General features: G+C 46.5%; 1 protein-coding gene across 1 annotated transcript in view; it reads left to right on the top strand.

Moving 5' to 3' along the window:
• Positions 1-20,630, top strand: part of USP24 (ubiquitin specific peptidase 24) — a gene marked incomplete in the record, with an annotated part of 216,339 nt that overhangs the window by 143,830 nt on the left and 51,879 nt on the right. The window contains 15 exon segments of the mRNA XM_077450643.1: positions 998-1,168; positions 1,251-1,336; positions 1,456-1,549; positions 1,639-1,797; positions 2,004-2,101; positions 3,314-3,409; positions 5,625-5,853; positions 8,961-9,123; positions 9,296-9,451; positions 12,864-12,934; positions 13,027-13,187; positions 15,954-16,015; positions 17,962-18,153; positions 18,265-18,382; positions 19,934-20,078. Coding sequence (XP_077306769.1) covers positions 998-1,168; positions 1,251-1,336; positions 1,456-1,549; positions 1,639-1,797; positions 2,004-2,101; positions 3,314-3,409; positions 5,625-5,853; positions 8,961-9,123; positions 9,296-9,451; positions 12,864-12,934; positions 13,027-13,187; positions 15,954-16,015; positions 17,962-18,153; positions 18,265-18,382; positions 19,934-20,078 — 2,001 coding nt within the window.

Below are 20,630 nucleotides of genomic sequence, written 5' to 3'. Positions count from 1 at the left end.
AAAGGCAGAGATCGTTTATTTTTTTTTCCTGCCTGCAGGAGAGATGTGGGTTCTTCTAGTCGATGGGCATCGCAGGCCGTGTCACGAACAGCCGATGTGACGTCAACACTGCGCATGCGCAGATGATTTTCATGGGTCGAGGAAATTTTTTAGAACAGAGCGCTGACTTGAGTTCTAGCTGTCCCGTGATGTCCTCGGGAGCACTGTGTCCAGCCTTGCCCCCGATACTGACACAGCCCTAGGCTGTGCTGCTTTAGGGAAGGAGAGGGGGAGATAGAGTGGCGCTGGCACTGCTAGGGGAGGTGCCTAGGTCTGTACTTGGAGAGGGAGGCAGGGCTCGGATGTGCATAACACCATATGCGAGTATGGGAGGCCATGTCAATCACAGCCTTTGAGGAAAGAGTAGGGGAGGGGTCAGAGTCAAATGGACGCACACAGCACGGCTTGGGATTAAGCACATATGAATACCCAATAGAAAATCGCTTGCTATGGGGGCACTCCAGAAGGGGAGAGAATCCAGGAGGGGACCCAAGAAGAGGAGCATCAGGCTGCTCTGTGCTACTGTATATCCCGCCGATTACGCCGCCTGTGCCGTTTCTTTAGAGCCTGTGCCGTGACCGGCGGGAGTAACGTCATTGCGGCTCCGGACACTCACCGCGCCGGAGCCCGAGAACTTGGAAGAAACACCAGGGAACATGTCAGCCCCCTCAGCGGTGTTCGGGCGACCATGGAGGGATTAGTTGTAAGGTAAAGTATTTCATAACGAGCTAGTATGCGATGCATGCTAGTTAATTATGCCTTTTTGTCTTAATTTTTTTTTCTTTGTTTAGTATTTTTGGGGGGGTTAACAACTTGTGTGTGTGTATATATAATATCATTTTTATTTATTTTTCCCTCTAAGGGAGGGGGAGGAGCCAGGCCAACATGACCTGACCTATAAGGTGAGGGTCTGCTTTAATATAGTGTTTTGTTTTTTTTTTTTGTTTTTTTTTTACAGTTGACAGTCAATAAAGACCAGAAGCTGCTCCATCAGGTGGGATTTTCCGATGACCAGGCCCTCACTGTAAAGACTCTGGGCAGCGGAACGCCATCGAGTAGCTCCGCAGAGACTTCAGCGAGCTCCAGTAGCAGCAGTGCCAGCTTCAGCTCCTCCTACGCCATGGACCAGGTGAGGAGAACCCCCAAGTGCCCCTGAATTTCTTGGTATTTAAATGAGTTTCCATCTTATCGGCCTCTGCTTTCATCTGCAGGAGAAGTCTCTACCAGGAGTGGTGATGGCATTAGTATGTAATGTGTTTGATATGCTGTACCAGTTGGCCAACCTAGAGGAGCCCAGGTACTGAGAAATAATTGTTTTGTCCTTATGTGTGCTGTGGCCATGAATTGGCACTCAGCTTATCATTGGTTTACCTGCATAATATGTAATAATATCTACAGCTTGGTTTCGCCCCGTAGAATTACGGTGAGGGTTCGGAAACTTCTGCTCTTGATCCCAACAGATCCTGCTGTGCAGGAAGCGCTCGATCAGCTGGACTCCCTGGGAAGGAAGGTAAGCAAGCTTTTTTTGCTGGTGTTGTCCTTCCCCCCCCCCCCCCTGCATTCTATTCTTTCAGTGAACAATGTGTTTATTCCACTCAGAAGACGCTGCTTTCCGACTCGCAATCTTCAAAGTCCCCCTCCTTGTCCTCCAAGCAGCACCACCACCAGCAGCAGCTCAGTGCCAGCTCCATCCTGGAGAGCCTCTTCCGATCTTCTGCCCCCGGCATGTCTACCTTCCGCGTGCTCTACAACTTGGAGGTAATCGCGCCACCAAGTCAACCCAACACATGTGTATGTGCTTCTGCATGCCTGCTAATAAAGTCAGTTGCACCTCCTACATTGTGGAAGAGTCTTTCTTACCACACACTCACACAAAGTATCAGAAAAAAAATGTCTGCTTAGGTGAAGATTTTTCTATCACATGTGCAATTATTATGATTATTAGCTTTCTGCTTTTCGTACAGGTTCTCAGCTCCAAACTGATGCCAACTGCAGATGATGAGATGGCGAGAAACTGTGCCAAGTCATTCTGCGAAAACTTCTTAAAAGCTGGAGGATTGAGGTAAGCCATTGTTTTTTTGGGTTTTTTTTTCTCCCCCCGTATGCACCATTGCCTGTCTCCTATGCTATACTACACCCCCACCACCACACCACACACCCCCACCACCACACCACACACCCCCACCACCACACCACACACCCCCACCACCACACCACACACCCCCACCACCACACCACACACCCCCACCACCACACCACACACCACCACACCACACCACACCACACACCCCCACCACCACACCACACACCCCCACCACCACACCACACACCCCCACCACCCCACACACACACACCCACCACCACCCCACCCCCCCCCCCCCCACCACACACACACACACACACACCCACCCAACCCCCCCACCCCCCACTCACACATGAAAGCGCTTCCCATTCATTGCAATGGGCAGGGACGTTTTGGGAGCGCTGTATACAGTGTTTCCAAAACACCCCCCCCCCCCAAAAAAGGGGACCTTTCCGAAACGTCCCGCAAGTGCACCGCCCCTGTGCTTTCTCACTCGGGCAGCATGGGAGGTAGTTTTCAGGTGCTATTTTTAGCGCTAAAACGGCTGAAAACTGCCTCAGTATGAAAGGGGTCTTGCCAATCTGTTAGACCCCTTTCACACCACACCGCCCATAGTGTCGGCGGTAAAACGCCGCTATTTTTAGCGGCGTTTTACCGCCGGATTTGCGGTGCATTTTGGCCGCTAGTGGGGTGCTTTTACCCCCCGCTAGTGGCTGAGAAAGGGTTAAAACCGCCAGCAATACGCCGTAATATTGGCGTTTTGCCGGCGGTATTACAATGCTGCCCCATTGATTTCAATGGGGAGGAGCGGTAAACACACCGCTCCTTCACCGCTCCAAAGAAGCTTCTGGCAAGACTTTTCCCTGACGTCCTGCCAGCGCACCGCTGTAGTGTGAAAGCCCTCGCGGCTTTCACACTACAGACAATGGTGCAGCTTTTTTAGGGCGGATTGCAGGCGCCATTTCTAACGCTATAGCACCTGCAAAACGCCCTGGTGTGAAAGGGGTCTTAGACTTTTGGTGCAGTTTATCTAATAAAAATGAACTGTGCTCTTCTCTAGGGAGTCGACAAATAATAAAAAATAATAAAAAAACTGTATTTTGTATTTGATCCTGCGTCGCTTTGATCCTACCATTTTCTCATAAGTAACCGTTTATTTATTTATTTTTTTCTTTTTCTTCTCTTGGACAGTTTGGTGGTTAATGTCATGCAGAGGGACTCCATTCCAACAGAGGTGGATTATGAGACCAGACAAGGTGTCTATTCTATTTGTCTGCAGCTGGCCAGGTGTGTATCATTTAAACTGACCTTGAAATAAAGCCAGCAAATATAGACCTATGCCAAACGCTTCTTTTTCCGTAGAGGTTCGCAGGGGAAACTGACACGTCCGGGAGTGCTGATCCATTCCATCCTACTAGACCCGGGGTCACTAAACTACGGCCTTCTAGTTGTTCAGGAACTACAATTCCCATCATGCCTGGTCAGGCCTGTGAATGTCAGAGTCTTGCTATGCCTCATGGGACGTGTAGTTCTGCAACAGCTGGAGGGCCGTAGATTGAAGATCCCTGTACTACTAGACTCTCGCTGGTTCCTGTTGACCCGGCCATCGCATATGTGTCCTTTACTGATGTAAAGGTGATCCAGTCCTAGAGAAGTGCTAGTTTCTCTGCAGACATTGGAGGAGGATTTATGTTATTTTTTTTTATTGTATGGAGCGATGTTTGGAAACCTGTTCAAGCAGAAAGGGTCACCATTTACAATCTTCTTTATCAGATATGTCTATCAGGTGTGTTTTATTGACAAATCCTCCTTTTGTCTATTTTTATTTATTTGAAGTGTTACTAAACCCAGGACCTTGCGCAGGGCCGTCTTTATTATTGACTGGACCCTGGGCAAACAATTTTTTGGGCCCCCCTCTTCCATGCAATTTTGCTCTCCACATGTTCAGTTTATTGAATCAGATCAGGCAGCAATTGCGATTGGTTGCCAGAGGTTACAGTGTATCATTACCGCTCACTGACTGGCTGCTAGAGGTTACAGCACACATTATGGATCACTGTCTATTTTCTAGAGGTTTACAGCACACGACTTCTGCTTGTTGATTGAATGCTAGAGGTTACTGGACATCTATACCACTCACTAATTGCTAGAGGTTACTGCACATTATTACTGCTCACTGATTGGTTCCTAGAGGTTACTGCACATTATTATTGCTCACTGATTGGTTCCTAGAGGTTACTGCATATCCTTACCACGCAATGACTGTTGGCACATGCATCACAATTCAGGGTGCTGTGGCACCGTGTTATTTTGAAGAAGAGTTCCACCTCCAATTTGCTTACCTTTGCAGAACAGGCTGATGTTCAGCTTAATGACTATAGTTGTAGGCAGGACTTTTAAGCATGCTCCTTTACCTCTCCAGTGGGCAGCATTCAGCAGAATTGATGGTAGATATGACCTCAGGGGGACATTATATACATATGAATGTTGCCTCTATTTACATATCAATGTCTTGGTCCACAACTATTTAGATATTAATGCGGGTTATTTACATGTAAGCACAAGGTCTGCAGGTGAGTCATTTGTACATGGCGAAAGGGCAGAGCTGGGCAGCAGCAATAGAACTTTACACTGAGATATTGGGACACAGCGCGGGACTTAAACTTCAAGGGATCAGGGAATTTAAACTGGGATAGTTGGCAAGTATGAGGCAGCTGCTTTGGGCCCCACAACAATGATGGGGCCCAGGGAAGCTTCCCCTTTTGCCCTGCCTTAAAAACGGTCCTGACCCTGCGTTCACTATATCTGGTCTCCCACAGTACACAGAACATGGAAATGCAATTATTTTAGTAAATATAAACTGCTAAATACCTTTTTCTCATCAGCAATATATAGCAGTCATGTGTGACTTCTGTCAGTGTCTGATTAAAGCTTGTAGGAGGAGTTCTCTTTTTTTTCTCTGACCTATGAGGCTGCATGACCCCTGACCCTCTGTCTGGACAGTGCTGATCACATGTATGCCGATAACATGTATCCTCCCAAGAAAAAGTAAAAAAAAAAAACTGAGCATGTGCAGAGTGCTCCCAAGGCTCTGTTCTATCAGGAGAAGTATTGGGGACAGGGGAGGGAGGGGAGGAACAGAGAAGACAGGATCAAACAGCCTTTTATTAACCCCTTAGGTTTCCCCAGTAAGTATAACAAACATGCTTTACTGCATATACAGACTGATTTTACTAGTTTAGTAACATTTTAAGGTGGCCCAGTCCTAGACAAGTGTCTGTTTCCCTGCAGACTTCGGAGGAGGAATTTTTTATTATTTTTTTTATGGAGCAATGTTTGGCGACGTGGTCAGCAGAAAAGGTCACCATTTACCATCTTCTTTTTTAGCTATATCGGGCATGTTTTTATTTTATTGACAGGTCCTTTTTTTTTTTTTAAGCATTGGTATTTGTTCAGTCGTGTTCGTGGTACTGTATTCTGATAGAAGTCTCCATTTCTACAGATTTTTACTGGTTGGGCAGACGATGCCAGCTACTTTAGATGAAGATTTGGCCAAAGACGGCGTTGAGGGGTTGTCATCGAGGCCTTTCAGGAATGCAAGCCGCCAGTCTAGCCGTCAGATGTCTCTCTGCGGCACTCCAGAGAAGTCGTCCTATCGCCAGCTGTCTGTGTCTGACCGATCGTCTATCAGGGTGGAGGAGATCATTCCCGCTGCTCGGGTTGCCATTCAGGTGATGCTCAATATCATGGGGTAATTTTATGGTCTAGGTCTTGAATTAAAATTTACAGAGGTCCAGTTGGTAAGCTTTTAGTCCCCCCCCCTCCCCCCTTCATAGTCCCCCCTCCCCCCCCCCCTCCCCCCTTCATAGTCCCCCCTCCCCCCCTTCATAGTCCCCCCTCCCCCCCTTCATAGTCCCCCCTGTACATCACTGTTCTCAACCCCCCTTAACATCACAGCTCCCTCAACACCAATGTCCTCAGACCCCTTTTTAAAGCAGTCCTACAGTGTCAGTTCCCCTTTCATCACGATGCCATGTGCAGGCATAGCCCCCCTCCTCCCCCCCCCCTTACATCACAGTCTTCCTTTCCTTTATTTGCATCCTCCCCTACACAGTCCTACCAGGGCAGAGCCACTTATTACCTGGGTGTTCTCTCCTGGGTCACCCACCTGACTGCTGCAATCATCCTCACCGCGGGAGGGGGCAGTAGCTGCCCAACTTATGTTAAGTGGTTAATTACCCCCTCTGTGCAGATCTACCGCTCACTGTGAAGATGATCGTGGCGAGTGGGATACCCAGGAGAAAACACTTGGCTAATAATTGCCACTGCCGTGACAGGTTTGTCAGTCGGTCCGGATCCAGACCATGGTCCACCATTTAGCGATCCCTGGCCTAGGTCAGTGGTTTTGGACCCTTTCCTCAAGTACCCCCAACAGGCCATGTTTGCAGGTTTTCCTTTATCTTGCACAGGTGCTTTAAACCAGAATCAATGGCTTGGTATATTGGAGAGCTATTTTATCTAGGAGAAAATTCCCAAAACATGGCCTGTTGAGGGGGCGTACTTGAGGACCGGGTTGAGAACCGCTGGTCTAGGTCATTGTTCTCTCCTGGTAGCACTTGGCTTTATTGTAGATGGTACACCTTTTTGTAATCTGTAGTAATTAGCTGCACATTCCTTTACATGTTAGAATTTTAATCTTGAACTATGCAAGTACATCTGCCTTACAGTTTTCTCCTACTTGCCCTACAAAGTCTCATACCTGTTGATCCTGCCGGTGAAATCATCTTTAGCAGCAGGCTTTCTCAACCTTTTTTTTTTCTTCCCCCCCAGAGGAAACCTTTCTAAAAAAAAAAAAAAAAACATTTTGGAACTCCTGCTAGGATTGGTTTATTGGGGTTTGAGGAAAATGTCCCTTCCATTAGTGGCCAGTGAGAACAGTGCCCCCTTTAGTGGGGGGCAGATGCTACCCCTACAGTCAATGCCATTGGCTTGGCTAGGCTAATGGGCTTTGGAACTTTACAGACACCAGCCAATAAGTCAATTGACCACAACTGAAGGAACCCATAGCAACGTCTGGAGGAACCCATGTTAAAGGTTTTCATACTTGGCATTACACCTTCGTTTTTGGAGGCAGGTTGTTCTGATATTTCAAGGACCTGTTCAGATCTTCATGTTCAGAAATTAGATTTTTTTTTTTTTTTTGCTGAGCCCTGCGCTCTGTACGCAGCACCCTGCTGAGCCCTGCGCTCTGTACGCAGCACCCTGCTGAGCCCTGCGCTCTGTACGCAGCACCCTGCTGAGCTCTGCGCTCTGTACGCAGCACCCTGCTGAGCCCTGCGCTCTGTACACAGCACCCTGCTGAGCTCTGCGCTCTGTACGCAGCACCCTGCTGAGCTCTGCGCTCTGTACGCAGCATGCCCCATATACAACCAGCTCTTTGAGGGAAACCATACTGCTGATGCCGCCTGTGATGAATTTGAGTTTGACACCCCTGATTTAGCCAGGTATTCTGTATTACATTTAAACTTTTATTTGGAACACATGACTTCTCTGTTTCATGACTTGGTCACCTAATTTTACAGGAAATATTCTGACACTGCATAGTCATGATGGGAGAAGGAATATTAGACAAGTTAAGGCGCAAATCAAAAATAATAATATATCCCCACGAGCAGAAAAAAAAGAGTCTATGAGAGTACTTGAAATAATAAGTGCAGGATAATTCTGCATCTACTTAATCAAGTCCGGGGGAGTGATTGAACAGTCTTAGTTCATTTGTGGGGAGGATCCGCATGCAGGGCTGCCACCTTAAGAGAGCTGAAACCAAGCTCCAGGATTGCTGAAAGAACGAAGAGAGAGAGGGGCGCCTCTGGGTGCAGATTTTTTTAAAAGTTTATTTACAATATTACAGTAGTAAAATTTTCACTCACATTTAGAAGGTTAAAAACAGGCATTAAGCACAAGAGGGGTCATCTGATGTATCTGGTTCAGTCCGTCAGCCAGTAATCCGGTCCACATCTATCGTCTTTCCTGTTCCTTCCAGCGTTATCCACTGCTCAGATGTTAAGAGATGCTGGTGTTCTGCCGTATAGTGTCCGGCCATGAAATAGTATCTGCCCCGTACTGCGCATGCGCAGTACGGAGCAGACGAAGCTTCAGAAAATTTCCGAAGCTGAACGGCGCCTGAGTGGAGGTGGTAGTCCCACCATCCAAGCGGACATAGGGTTGTGAGTATTAAAGGGCCCCTCTATGCCCACTTGGATAGTGGGGATAGAACCTGGCAGGCACCGTTCATCCTCGGCAATTTTTGGAATCTGTGCATGCGCAGTACACAGCGGACACTATCCGATGGACGTTATTAGACAAGACACCGGCTTGTAGTGGACGCAGAGTGTGTGTACTCAGAACGAGGCTTGGGAAGCAGAGACGAGTAGGGTGCGGAGCTGTGACGTCATGTATGTGCGACGCGTTTCTTGAGTGTGCGGGTCGAGATGGCAAGACGACCGCGCTCTTTCGCCAGGCTAATCAGAGATTAGCCTGACGATAGATGTGGACCGGATCACTGGCTGACGGACTGAACCAGATACATCAGATGACCCCTCTTGTGCTTAATGCCTGTTTTTAACCTTCTAAATGTGAGTGCAAATTGTACTACTGTAATACTGTAAATAAACTTTTAAAAAAATCTGCACCCAGAGGCACCCCATCTCTCTCTTCATTTTTTTGGAGAAGGAACATTGACTAATGTTTTGGAAATACTCATCTAGCTGTTTTATAGCATCCTCCTGTAATATAATAACGTGCCCGCTGTTGTCTTTTTTTCCTCCTGTCTTTCCAGACAATGGAAGTCAATGATTTCACCTGTACCGTGGCCTGTTTCATGAGGCTGTCATGGGCAGCGGCAGCTGGCCGCCTGGACCTCGTCGGCAGCAACCAGCCAATTAAAGAAAGCAACAATAGCTTGTTCCCTGTTGGACTCCGGGGCAGACTGAGCAGCTCAGGTGTGAGACCGCTGTTTCACGATAAGAAAGATTTCCATGTTATAACACTATGATGTGCTGATTGGCGGTTACTTTAGCTTTGTTTTTTATCGCCCTCCTATTGAGCTTGTGGTTCTCTGTAGCCGTATAATTGTGATAGAAGTCAGCAGCAGCGAATTGTTCTCTTTTGCAGGAAGTAATTGTAGTTCCGGAAGTGAAGGCGAGCCCACGTCGTTACACGCCTGGATCTGCGTCCGTCAGCAGTCAGTCTCCACCAAAGATGCCATTATTGCTGGAGAAGCCTTGTCCCTCCTGGTGACCTGTCTGCAGCTGCGCAGCCAGCAGCTAGGTATGTATTGGTGGCTCCCGTATAACAGATTGGCGGATAACGCCTTTTATTTGTTTTATATTCGGTATTGGGGTTCAGCACTCTGGCCTTACAGCGTTGGGGCTCTTGGAATTGATTCCCACCTACACTGCTGAGAAGTTTAGTATTTGTACCTGCGGGGATCTCCAGGTGAATAACCAAGTCAGGTGATCCGTCAATATTAACCACTTACAGACCGGACCATTTTGCTAGTCAAAGACCAGACCACTTTTTGCGATTCGGCACTGCGTCGCTTTAACTGACAATTGCGCAGTCGTGTGATGTGGCTCCCAAACAAAATTGACGTCCTTTTTTTTCCCACAAATAGAGCTTTCTTTTGGTGGTATTTGATCACCCCTGCGGTTTTTATTTTTTGCGCTATAAACAAAAATAGAGCGACAATTTTTTGAAAAAAACGCATTATTTTTTACTTTTTGTTATAATAAATATCCCCCAAAAATATATAAAAAAAACATTTTTTTCCCTCAGTTTAGGCCGATACGTATTCTTCTACATATTTTTGGTAAAAAAAATCGCAATAAGCGATTATTGATTGCTTTGCGCAAAAGTCATAGCGTTTACAAAATAGGGATAGTTTTATGGCATTTTTATTAATAATTTTTTATTATTTATTTTTTTACTAGTAATGGCGGCGATCAGCGATTTTTTTTTTTTTTATTGTGACTGCGACATTGTGGGGGACACATCGGACATTTTTGACACATTTTTGGGACCATTGTCATTTATACAGTAATCACTGCTATATAAATGCAGTGGTTCCTGTGTAAATGACACTGGCAGTGAAGGGGTTAACCAGTGGGTGGCAGTGTAGGGGTTAAGTGTTCCTAGGGGTGTGTTACTAACTGTGGGGGGGTTGGGCTTTAATTTAGTGAACACTGATCTCTGCTCCAATCACCTGGAGCAGAGATCAGCGTCACTAGTTGCTAGGCAGAATGGAGAAATGCTGTTTACAACGGTATTTCTTCATTCGGCCGCTCCGTGAGACGATCGCGGGTATGCCCGCGGCGATCGAGTGCGCGGGTCCCACGACCGGACTCACGGGGGTCCCGACCAGCGCGGGAGCACGCCGGCGGTGGCGCGCTCCCGATGGCAGGGCGGCAAATTTAAAGGGACGTACAGGTACGCCCATTTGCCTGCCTGTGCCATTCTGCCGACGTACATCGGCGTGCGCTGGTCGGCAAGTGGTTAACTATGCCCTATTTTGTAAATGCTATAACTTTTGCACGAACCAATCAATATACGCTTATTTCGATTTTTGTTTTTTTATTTTTTTTTACCAAAAATATGTAGAATAATACATATCGGCCTGAACAAAAATAAACTGAATATTTTTGAGGGATATTTATTATAGCAAAAAGTAAAAAAAAAAAAAAAACAGTAGAAAAATTGTTGCTTTTTTTTTGTTTTATAGCGCAAAAATTAAAAACTGCAGAGGTGATCAAATACCACTAAAAGAAAGCTCTATTTGTGGGGGGAAAAAAGTCAACTTTGTTTGGGAGCCACGTCGCACGACCGCGCAATTGTCAAAACGATGTAGTGCCGAATCGCAAAAAGTGCTCTTGTCTTTGGGCAGCTAAATGGTCCCGGGCTGAAGTGGTTAATGTGAGATCTGGGGTCAAAAAGACTCACAATTACTCTTAAATGCAATAAAAAAAAATATATATATAAATTTTCAATAACTCCCCCCCCCCCCTTTTTTTAAGACCATTGGGCGGAAGTGACAATTGTCGTCGCTTGCGCCATCCAATGGTACGGGGGGGGGGGGGGGGGGGGTGGGGTGGGTCATCGTTTTTTCACTCTGCATACCTCCTCTCAGGGGAGTAGATCAGATCGTCTCCACCGTGACCAACAGTACCAGTTAGCAGCGTAGATGACCGGAAAGCAGCAGGAGGATGGGGCACCTCTCCTGCTGCCAATAAAAGTGATCTCGCAAGGTATCTGCTGCCGTAATGCCGGTATTCTACGTCAAAGTAGTGATGTATAACGACGGCAGGCGGTTGATAAGTGGTTAAAGTTATTTTAAGAGCCCTTTCACACTGAAAGCGCCCAGGCACCCCTGCTAGCGGGCAAAAAAAGGTTAAATCTGCCCGCAGCGACGCTGCCCATTGATTTCGATGGGCGGGAGCGGTGTATTCACAAAGAATACATCAGAAGAAGCTGTTGGCAGGACTTTTTGTGACGCCCTGCCAGTGCAGCGCCCCAGTGTGAAAGCACTCAGGCTTTTTTTAACCTTTTGTACAGAGCTGTTTTTTGTTCTCAGGTCACTCGCCGCCGCTCCTGGCCCCTCCCTCCTGCTGAGTGCCCCCTCAGCAAACAGTTTGCTATAGGGGCCCCCCGAGCCGCTGCTCTGTTTGTCCTTTCAGACACTGAGCCATGGCTCAGCCCCATCCCATCTCTCTCTCTCCTCATTGGCTCACTGGCTTTGGTCCCACTGCTGTGTCTCAACCAATCAGGACGGAGCATCCTGGACAAGCGAGGCTCTCGTTAAACATTGCTGGATAGAGATGGGGGCTCGGGTAAGTGTTAGGGGGGTTGAGGGGGGGCCGCTGCACACAGAAAGTTTTTTATCTTAATGCATTAAATAGAAAACAAAAACCTTCTGCCTTTGCAACCACTTTAAAGCATCCCCTATGGGCAATTTTGGGTACCAAACTTTGCCACCATTTTGAGTATCTATTTACGCAAAACAACCTCTTTTGTATGTCACCTAAAAACTGCATAATTTTGTGTGTACTAAAATTCGTTTTTGTTTTTTTATACCAAAAATGTGGGTTCATGTGACAAAATTGCAACTGTCTACATTTTTAGAATAAGATGTAAAAAGTGGGCTGCGGTGTGAACTAATACTGATAGTCGTATCTGCTGTCCATCATAAATTGGCCTCTTATTCCTCTGTTGCTGCAAAAGTAAGGCTAGTTTATCTTGTGAGCCAGAGCCGGTAAGCCTGATTTCCCCTAGGAAAATGGACACTAAGCAGAAAGCCAGAGGATATTGTGCCTCCCCTTGTTGGCTATAGCGCTCTGCATAGGAAGAGAGGGGGATCCGCTTTACCTTAAGAGATTGCCCCTGGTTGGGGGCAAAACTGTTGCAGGCATAAAGTGCAAGCATCCAGAGGTGCACATACCTGCAGCAGACTCCGGCATCTTCCTACCCCCTTCTCACACCTACATTTTTGAAACTTCACGTAAGCATTGAAGCTTGCTGGTCCTTTCCTACCCTCCTGAGCGTTCCTATTGCCCCCCTCCCAGCAGGAGAGGGATACAAGAGAAGATATTCTAAGCATACATTACACTTCAGCTTTCTCGGGAATCTGCAAGTATTTAATGTAATTTAAAGCAGGTTTCTTGCATGTAATCAGATTATTTCTTTGCAGGATCTTTCTATAATTTGCCTTCTGTTGCCGATTTCGTAATCGATATTCTCCTGGGCTCCCCCAGTGCAGAGGTGAGCTGCAATGAGTGTGATCATTTTTCTTTTTGGCTCAGAGCTTCTCTGTGCACGTACCATCCGTTAATCACGTGCCTTTGTTTCTATAGATACGCCGTGTTGCCTGCGACCAGCTGTACACACTGAGTCAGACAGACACATCCGCCTACCCTGATGTACAGAAGCCCAACCTCTTCCTGCTGGGGGTCGTCTTGTCTGCACAGCTGCCACTGTGGTCTCCTACCAGCATCATGAGAGGCATCAACCAGAGGTAGGACTTGGGGGTTCTCTGCAACAATAAAGCCCATGTTACTAAGCCCAGGATCCTGCATTTACTATATCTGGTCTCCCACAGTACACACCACATGGAAATGCATTTATTTTAGTAAATATATAAACTGCTAAATATCTTATCAGCAGCATATAGCAGTCTTGTGACTTCTATCAGTGTCTGGCCGAGGACTGGTTAAAGCTTGTAGGAGGAGTTTATATTCTTCTCTGACTGTCCTATGAGGCTGCAGGACCCCTGACAGTCTGTCTGGACAGTGCTGATTGCCCTGTGCTGATCACATGCACAGTAACACTTTACAGACAAGTAACAGGCGCAAAACCCAAATTACTATGGAAACAACACAAGTTGATGGTCAGGAAGAAGAGGATCAAAACATAAAAAATGAAAAGTGTGAAATGAAAAGCGCGAATCAACACTCACCAAACTTCTATTAACACGAAATTAGCTGAAGAAGCCCAAAGGGTGGCGCTAAAGAGCTGAAAAACCACGTAGTACATCACTACGTTTGTATTTGTTGGCCAACAATTCCAAAGGTAGTACGTCACTACGTTCATATTTGTTGGCCAACAATTCCTTGCCGTTTTGTATGCAAGACATATTTGGGCCAACGCCCTTTGGACAACAATCCGATCGTGTGTACGAGGCTTTACGCTTCAATTACTTCAATGGCCTGCTTATATATGTTCCCAAGGGTGAGGTGAAAAGTACCTGCTCAACATCTTAAAGGATCTTACAACTTTGAAACCTAAGGACTAAAAAAAGTCCAGACTGACGGGTACATCGGTTTACACAGCGGGGCTGCTCTGCCAAAGTATATGTGCGGTGGGTGGTCCGGAAGTGGTTAAAGCAGGGTTAGGTTATAAAAAAATTTTTTTAAAAAAATATCCCAAGCTTTGAACATCTCACGGAGCTCTGTTCAATCCATCATTGGAAAATGGAAAGAGTATGGCACAAATGCAAACCTACCAAGACATGGCCGTCCACCTAAACTGACCAGCCGGGCAAGGAGAGCATTCATCAGAGAAGCAGCCAAGAGGTCCATGGTAACTCTGGAGGAGCTGCAAAGATCCACAGCTCAGGTGGGAGAATCTGTCCACAGGACAACTATTAGTCGTCTCTCCACAAATCTGACCTTTATGGAAGAGTGGCAAAAAGAAAGCTATAAGTCACCCTGTTTGCGAGAAGCCATGTGGGGGACACAGCAAACATGTGGAAGAAGGTGCTCTGGTCAGATGAGACCAAAAATGAACTTTTTGGTCTAAAAGCAAAACACTATGTGTGGTGGAAAACTAACACTACTCATCACCCTGAACACCACATCCCCACTGTGAAACATGGTGGTGGCAGCATCATGTTGTGGGGATGAATTTCTTCAGCAGGGACAGGGAAGCTGGTCAGAGTTGATGGGAAGATGGATGGAGCCAAATACAGGACAATCGTAGAAGAAAACCTGTTAGTGTCTGCAAAAGACTTGAGACCGGGGGGGCGGATGTTCACCTTCCAGCAGGACAACGACCCGAAACATCCAGCCAGCGCTACAATGGAATGGTTTAGATGAGGGGTCTCAAACTGGCAGCCCTCCAGATGTTGCAAAACTACAAATCCCATGAGGCATTGCAAGACTGACAGTTCCAAGCATGACTCCCACAGGCAGAGGCATGATGGGCCTTGTAGTTTTGCAACAGCTGGAGGGCCGCCAGTTTGAGACCCCTGGACTTTAGATCAAAGCATATTCATGTGTTAGAATGGCCCAGTCACAGTCCAGACCTAAATCCCATTGAGAATCTGTGGCAAGACTTGAAAATTGCTGGTCACAGACGCTCTCCATCCAATCTGACAGAGCTTGAGATATTTTGCAAAGAAGAATGGGCAGAAATGTCCCTCTCTAGATGTGCAAAGCTGGTAGAGACATCCCCAAAAAGACTTGGGAAGCAAGTTCTACAAAGTATTGACTCAGGGGGGCGCCATACAAATGTACCCCCCCCCCCCCCCCCCCCCCCACTTTTCACATATTTGTAGAAAATTTGGAAAACCATTTATCGTTTTCCTTCCACTTCACAATTATGTGCCACTTTGTGTTGGTCTATCACATAAAATCCCAATAAAATACATTTATGTTTTTGGTTGTAACCTGACACAATGTGGAAGGTAGAGCAGAATAATCTTCAGATTTTATCTCAGCTCAGTGTAGGTATTGCATATAGTAGCTGCCACCAAAAAAATGAATAATCTGAAATTTCGATATTTTGCTCAGTTGCTATATTTGGACTCCAGTTGCATTTGAGCTGTAATAATGTTGGCCTCTTTTATAAAAATGTTCTCTTTTTGTTTATTCGAGTGCGGTTTTTTTTGTGCACACTGCTGATCCCGGGAACAAAGGTGCTTGCTTGGCAAAATGGGTGTTGGGAACAATGGCAGAGTCTGCTTTTCGGTACATTAGGGCATTCCTTGCATTCAGAGTCTCGGAGTTTGCAGCTTAGTTTTGCATTGCGGCACTGACAATAGGATCTAGCTGCATTTCAGAACCACCAATGAGTATGAAATAAATAAACGCAATAGGTGGGTTGCTTTAGAATAATTAACTTTACAAATGTATCCATTCCTAGTTTGTGTGGTAACAGTTTAAGACCTGCTCCGCTTCTGAGTAAGCTTAGTACCCCAAGAATTACCATCTTTCCTGTAAATGAACATTGCTTTTATATCTCACAGCTTTATTAATTGTATCCTGTATATTGTGTATTTTAGATTGTTGGCCCAGTGTACAGAATATTTTGATCTGAGATGTCAGCTACTGGATGACTTGACGAGTAAGTGAAATCTTTTATAATGCTTGAAGGCATAGCTGTCATTTTGATTAGCAAACGGGTAATTAAAAAAAGTAACATATATCAGTGGATATCGGTATCAGTGTTTGTTTTTTTTATTTCATTTTTACGATTTAACCTTTTAAATATTACATATGTTTATGTACTTGTTTATTTTTATCTGCCCTGTTGGCGGGCTTTGGTGAGATATCAGGGGTCTAAACAGACCCCTGACGCCTCCCCTTTGAGACAGAGAAAGGGACTGAGGACACAGATTCCCCAGTAATGTAGAAAAAATGATCCGTGCTCAGGTTGTTGCTCTTAAAAATTTTCTTCATTTATAGCCACAGTGAACAAACACAGATTAAGTCAGTTGACACGTTTCAGCCTATAAGGCCTTAGTCATAATGAGTTATTATTATTATTATTATTATTATACAGGTTTTATATAGCGCCAACAGTTTGCTCAGCGCTTTACAACATGAGGGCAGACATTACAGTTACATTACAATTTGGTACAAGAGGAATCAGAGGGCCCTGCTCGTTAGAGCTTACAATCTGAAAAGGAAGGGGCAATTGATACAAAAGGTAATAGCTGTGGGGGGATGAACTGATGGAGGAAGTAAAACAGTGTTAGAAGCACAATAGGCTTCTTTGAAGAGAAGTGTTTTCAGGGATCGTCTAAAGATGGATAGATTAGGGGACAGTCGGACAGATTGGGGTAGGGAGTTCCCAAGGATGGAAGAAGCTCTGGAGAAATCCTGGAGGCGAGGATGGGAGGAGGTGACAAGGAAGCTAGAGAGCAGGAGGTCTTGGGATGACCGAAGAGAGCGGCTTGGTTGGTATTTTGGGACTAGGTTAGTGATGTAACTAGGGGCAGAGTTATGGACGGCTTTGTAAATTATTATTAGTACTTTGAATTTTATTCGTTGGGTGAGTGGAAGCCAGTGCAGGGATTGGCAGAGAGGGGTAGAAGACACTGGTTGGTAAGGTGGATGAGTCTGGCAGCGGCATTCATTATGGACTGAAAGGGGGATAGTCTATGTAAAGTTAATCCAATGAGGAGGGAGTTGCAGTAGTCGAGGCGAGAGATGACCAGGGAGTGAATTAGAAGCTTGGTGGTGTCATTAGTTAAAAAGGGGCGTATTCTAGAAATGTTGCCGAGGCTAAGGCGGCATGATTTGGACAGGGCTTGTATGTGGGCATGTGAGTTATGACTAAGGCCTTATAGGCTGAAACGCGTGAACTGACTTAATCAGCGTTTGTTCACTGTGGCTATTCAATAAAAATGAAGAAAATTTTAAGAGCAACAACCGGAGTGCGGATCATTTTTTCTACATTACTCTACTCAGCCAGCGACTGTGGATCGTGCACCTTGGAGCTCTGCTATCTATGTGGTGTATGGATAGTAGCGCTGACTTTTTTCTGTTTGTACGGATTCCCCGGTCCCTTTCTCTGCAGCCTTAGCTGCACTGAAGATGAACAGGAGACAGAGGCTCTTCTCCATTCATAAGCCGAAGCATCATAAACACTGTTTACAATGCTCAGTTATGAATGGACAGTCAGTGATCACTGACTCTGTGCACTCAGAAAAGGAAGGAGCCAGTAAATTACATATTTACCAGCTCCTTCCTCCACTCTCCATCCTGACAGATCCAGGACATGGGGGGGACTGGGTGAGCACAGAAGGGGACCAGAGGAGCACAGGTGGGGGGCCAGAAGAATACAGAGGACCACCAGATCAGACTCTGGGAGCCAGCAGAGGACCTGGAGGAGGGCACGGGACGATCAGTGCGGGCAGTTACAAGCATCGATCTCCCTGTATACCTTTTAATAAAGCAGCTGACAGCCGCAGAGGGGAGAGGAGGAGAAGCGGCTGTCGGCTGATGTTGACCCAAGTGCTAACCAGTTTCCACCCTGATATGTTTTTCTGTATTGTCCCCACACAGCAACAGAGATGGAGCAGCAAAGCATTAGCCCGGCAACCATGCTGGAAGATGAGATCATGTGGTTGGATAATTTTGAGCCAAACCGCACAGCGGAGTGCGAGACCAGCGAGGCGGACAATGTGTGGCTGGCCGGTCACCTCCGGCTTATAAAGACACTGCTGTTTCTGTGCGGCGCGGAGAAGGAAATGCTCGGTGAGTGTGCACCCCCTCTTGGCTTGTCTGTTAACCCTGGTAGTCCTCAGATATAACATAATCCCTTTCTGAATCATGTCCTGTCCATGTTACTGTGTTCTCATTGTACAGGACCCTCTCTGATTAAACAGCTCCTGGATGACTTCCTGTTCCGAGCCTCCAGGATAATCTTGAACAGTCATTCACCAGCTGGCAGCGTGGCTCTCAGCCAGCAGGACTTCCACCCAAAGTAAGATGGCAGAACCCAGCCAGGTCAATGATTTCTTCCAGTATTTACTGTGTGTGTCCTGCACAAAGCTCGCTCCTGTTCCAGTCTTCATCTGCCAAGATTTTATCTATGAAATCTTCCTTGAAAAACCCTCTCCCACTGACACCAACGATGAGGGCACTATCCTCCCACTGACACCAACGATGGGGGCACTATTCCTCCCACTGACACCAACGATGGGGGCACTATTCCTCCCACTGACACCAACGGTGGGGGCACTATTCCTCCCACTGACACCGGCAATGGGGGCACTATTCCTCCCACTGACACCGGCGATGGGGGCACTATTCCTCCCACTGACACCGGCGATGGGGGCACTATTCCTCCCACTGACACCGGCGATGGGGGCACTATTCCTCCCACTGACACCGGCGATGGGGGCACTATTCCTCCCACTGACACCGGCGATGGGGGCACTATTCCTCCCACTGACACCAGCGATGGGGGCACTATTCCTCCCACTGACGCCAGCGATGGGGGCACTATTCCTCCCACTGACGCCAGCGATGGGGGCACTATTCCTCCCACTGACGCCAGCGATGGGGGCACTATTCCTCCCACTGACGCCAACGATGGGGGCACTATTCCTCCCGCTGGTGTATGTAATTGGTTCAGCTCTCCATCACAACACTTTGCACCTTCTGTCAGAGTCCTTTATACAGCGAAAGATAGGAAGCTGTTGCGAGGGCAGAATAATCTATATATAGGAAATATCTAATATATAGGTAATTATAAATAGCTTAACTCAAATCAATAAAGTGCTAGTGCATAAATGATAAAAGTCCATAAAACATGAGTGAAAAACATGAAATGAGAAGCTCCCAAGATAACGGTTCATCCAATGGATAGAGGAGTTTCTCCAGAGTAGTAGGTGAGAAAGTATCCAAATGACCCCAGTGGGAGAAAGAGGGTGTCATAGCACCCTAGTATGATTAAAAATTGAGGCTTACCAAAAGCATATGGCCGCAATCAAGTGGTCAAAATGAGCCTCAGTAAAGCAAAGCTGGTTATCTTCTCCAATCCAGATGGTTCATCAAGCCAAAAGGACCCCACCTCCAATCCACTAATCATTATCACTCCACAGTATGGAACAAAAAAGATAAGCCGACCATAGTGAAGCCCGCATAAAAGTACTTGTTTATTTAAAAGTATAAACATTGACATTGCGCCGATACAGAGCTCCATATATGTAGAATCTGCCAGTTTCCATGGTAGGGGTGCGCATGCATAATGTCGTACGTCCTAGTTCCCCCCAACGCGTTTCGTCATGTGGCATCATCAGGTGGCACGATACCTATCACTACAGTTCATACGGAATTTATAGGGAACTAATGTAAATGAGCAAAATGTCAATTTGAGGCCTGCAAAATCCATTAAATGGACCAACCAGATATGAGGAGAAAAATGTAATTCATTAAATTTTTTTTATCCTACGAAGATGCTCTTATGTAAACATCCGCCTTGCAGCTCCTGCTGTCTAGTTATCCCTGTCAGTCTCCTCCTGTGTTCAAGGTGCAGTTCTGTAAGCAGTCGTCTGGCGGCATACGAGGTTCTGGTGATGCTGGCGGAAAGCTCCGTGGCCAATCTGCAGCTCATCACCAAGGAGCTCCTATCGATGCACCATCAGCTGGATTCCGCCCTCACCAAGGAGTTTGATGTGAGTGATAAATGTTGGATTTTTTTTTTTTTTCCAATCAGGGCTAAGTGACGGTGTCTAGAGGTAGGCCAGCACTCTCTTGGCTTTTTGTATTTACCTCGCAATGTTCCTTCAGCACCTCCCCACGTGGAGCTTAGACAAGGGGATGATGATATGGGTTCTTCTCATGACACTGTTTAGGGCTTCATGATTGCTCAAGCCCCAGCATTGTCACATCGGGGAGGTCATCTGCTCACATTTACCGGCAGTGTGGGAAGATGACCTGGGGATATGGCTTGGTGTATGTGTGTGTGTGTGTGTGTGTGTGTGTATGTGTGTATATATATATATATGTGTGTGTATGTAATGTGTATATATACCGTATATACTCGAGTATAAGCCGAGATTTTCAGCCTCTTTTTTGAGGCTGAAAGTGCCCCCCTCGGCTTATACTCGAGTCATCGCCGTCTGTCTGCCCGATCAGCGTGTCGAGCAGACAGACGGCGGCCATTCGAGCGTTCAAAATCCGCGCCGCCGTCTGTGATAGGCGGAACACTCACTTTCCCTGCAGTC

This window comes from Lithobates pipiens, unplaced genomic scaffold (genome assembly GCF_037356315.1).
Source record: "Lithobates pipiens isolate NorthernLeopardFrog02 unplaced genomic scaffold, aLitPip1_a1.2 Scaffold_23, whole genome shotgun sequence".
NCBI classification, from domain to species: domain Eukaryota; kingdom Metazoa; phylum Chordata; class Amphibia; order Anura; family Ranidae; genus Lithobates; species Lithobates pipiens.
This window is presented reverse-complemented; position numbering and strand designations above follow the sequence as displayed.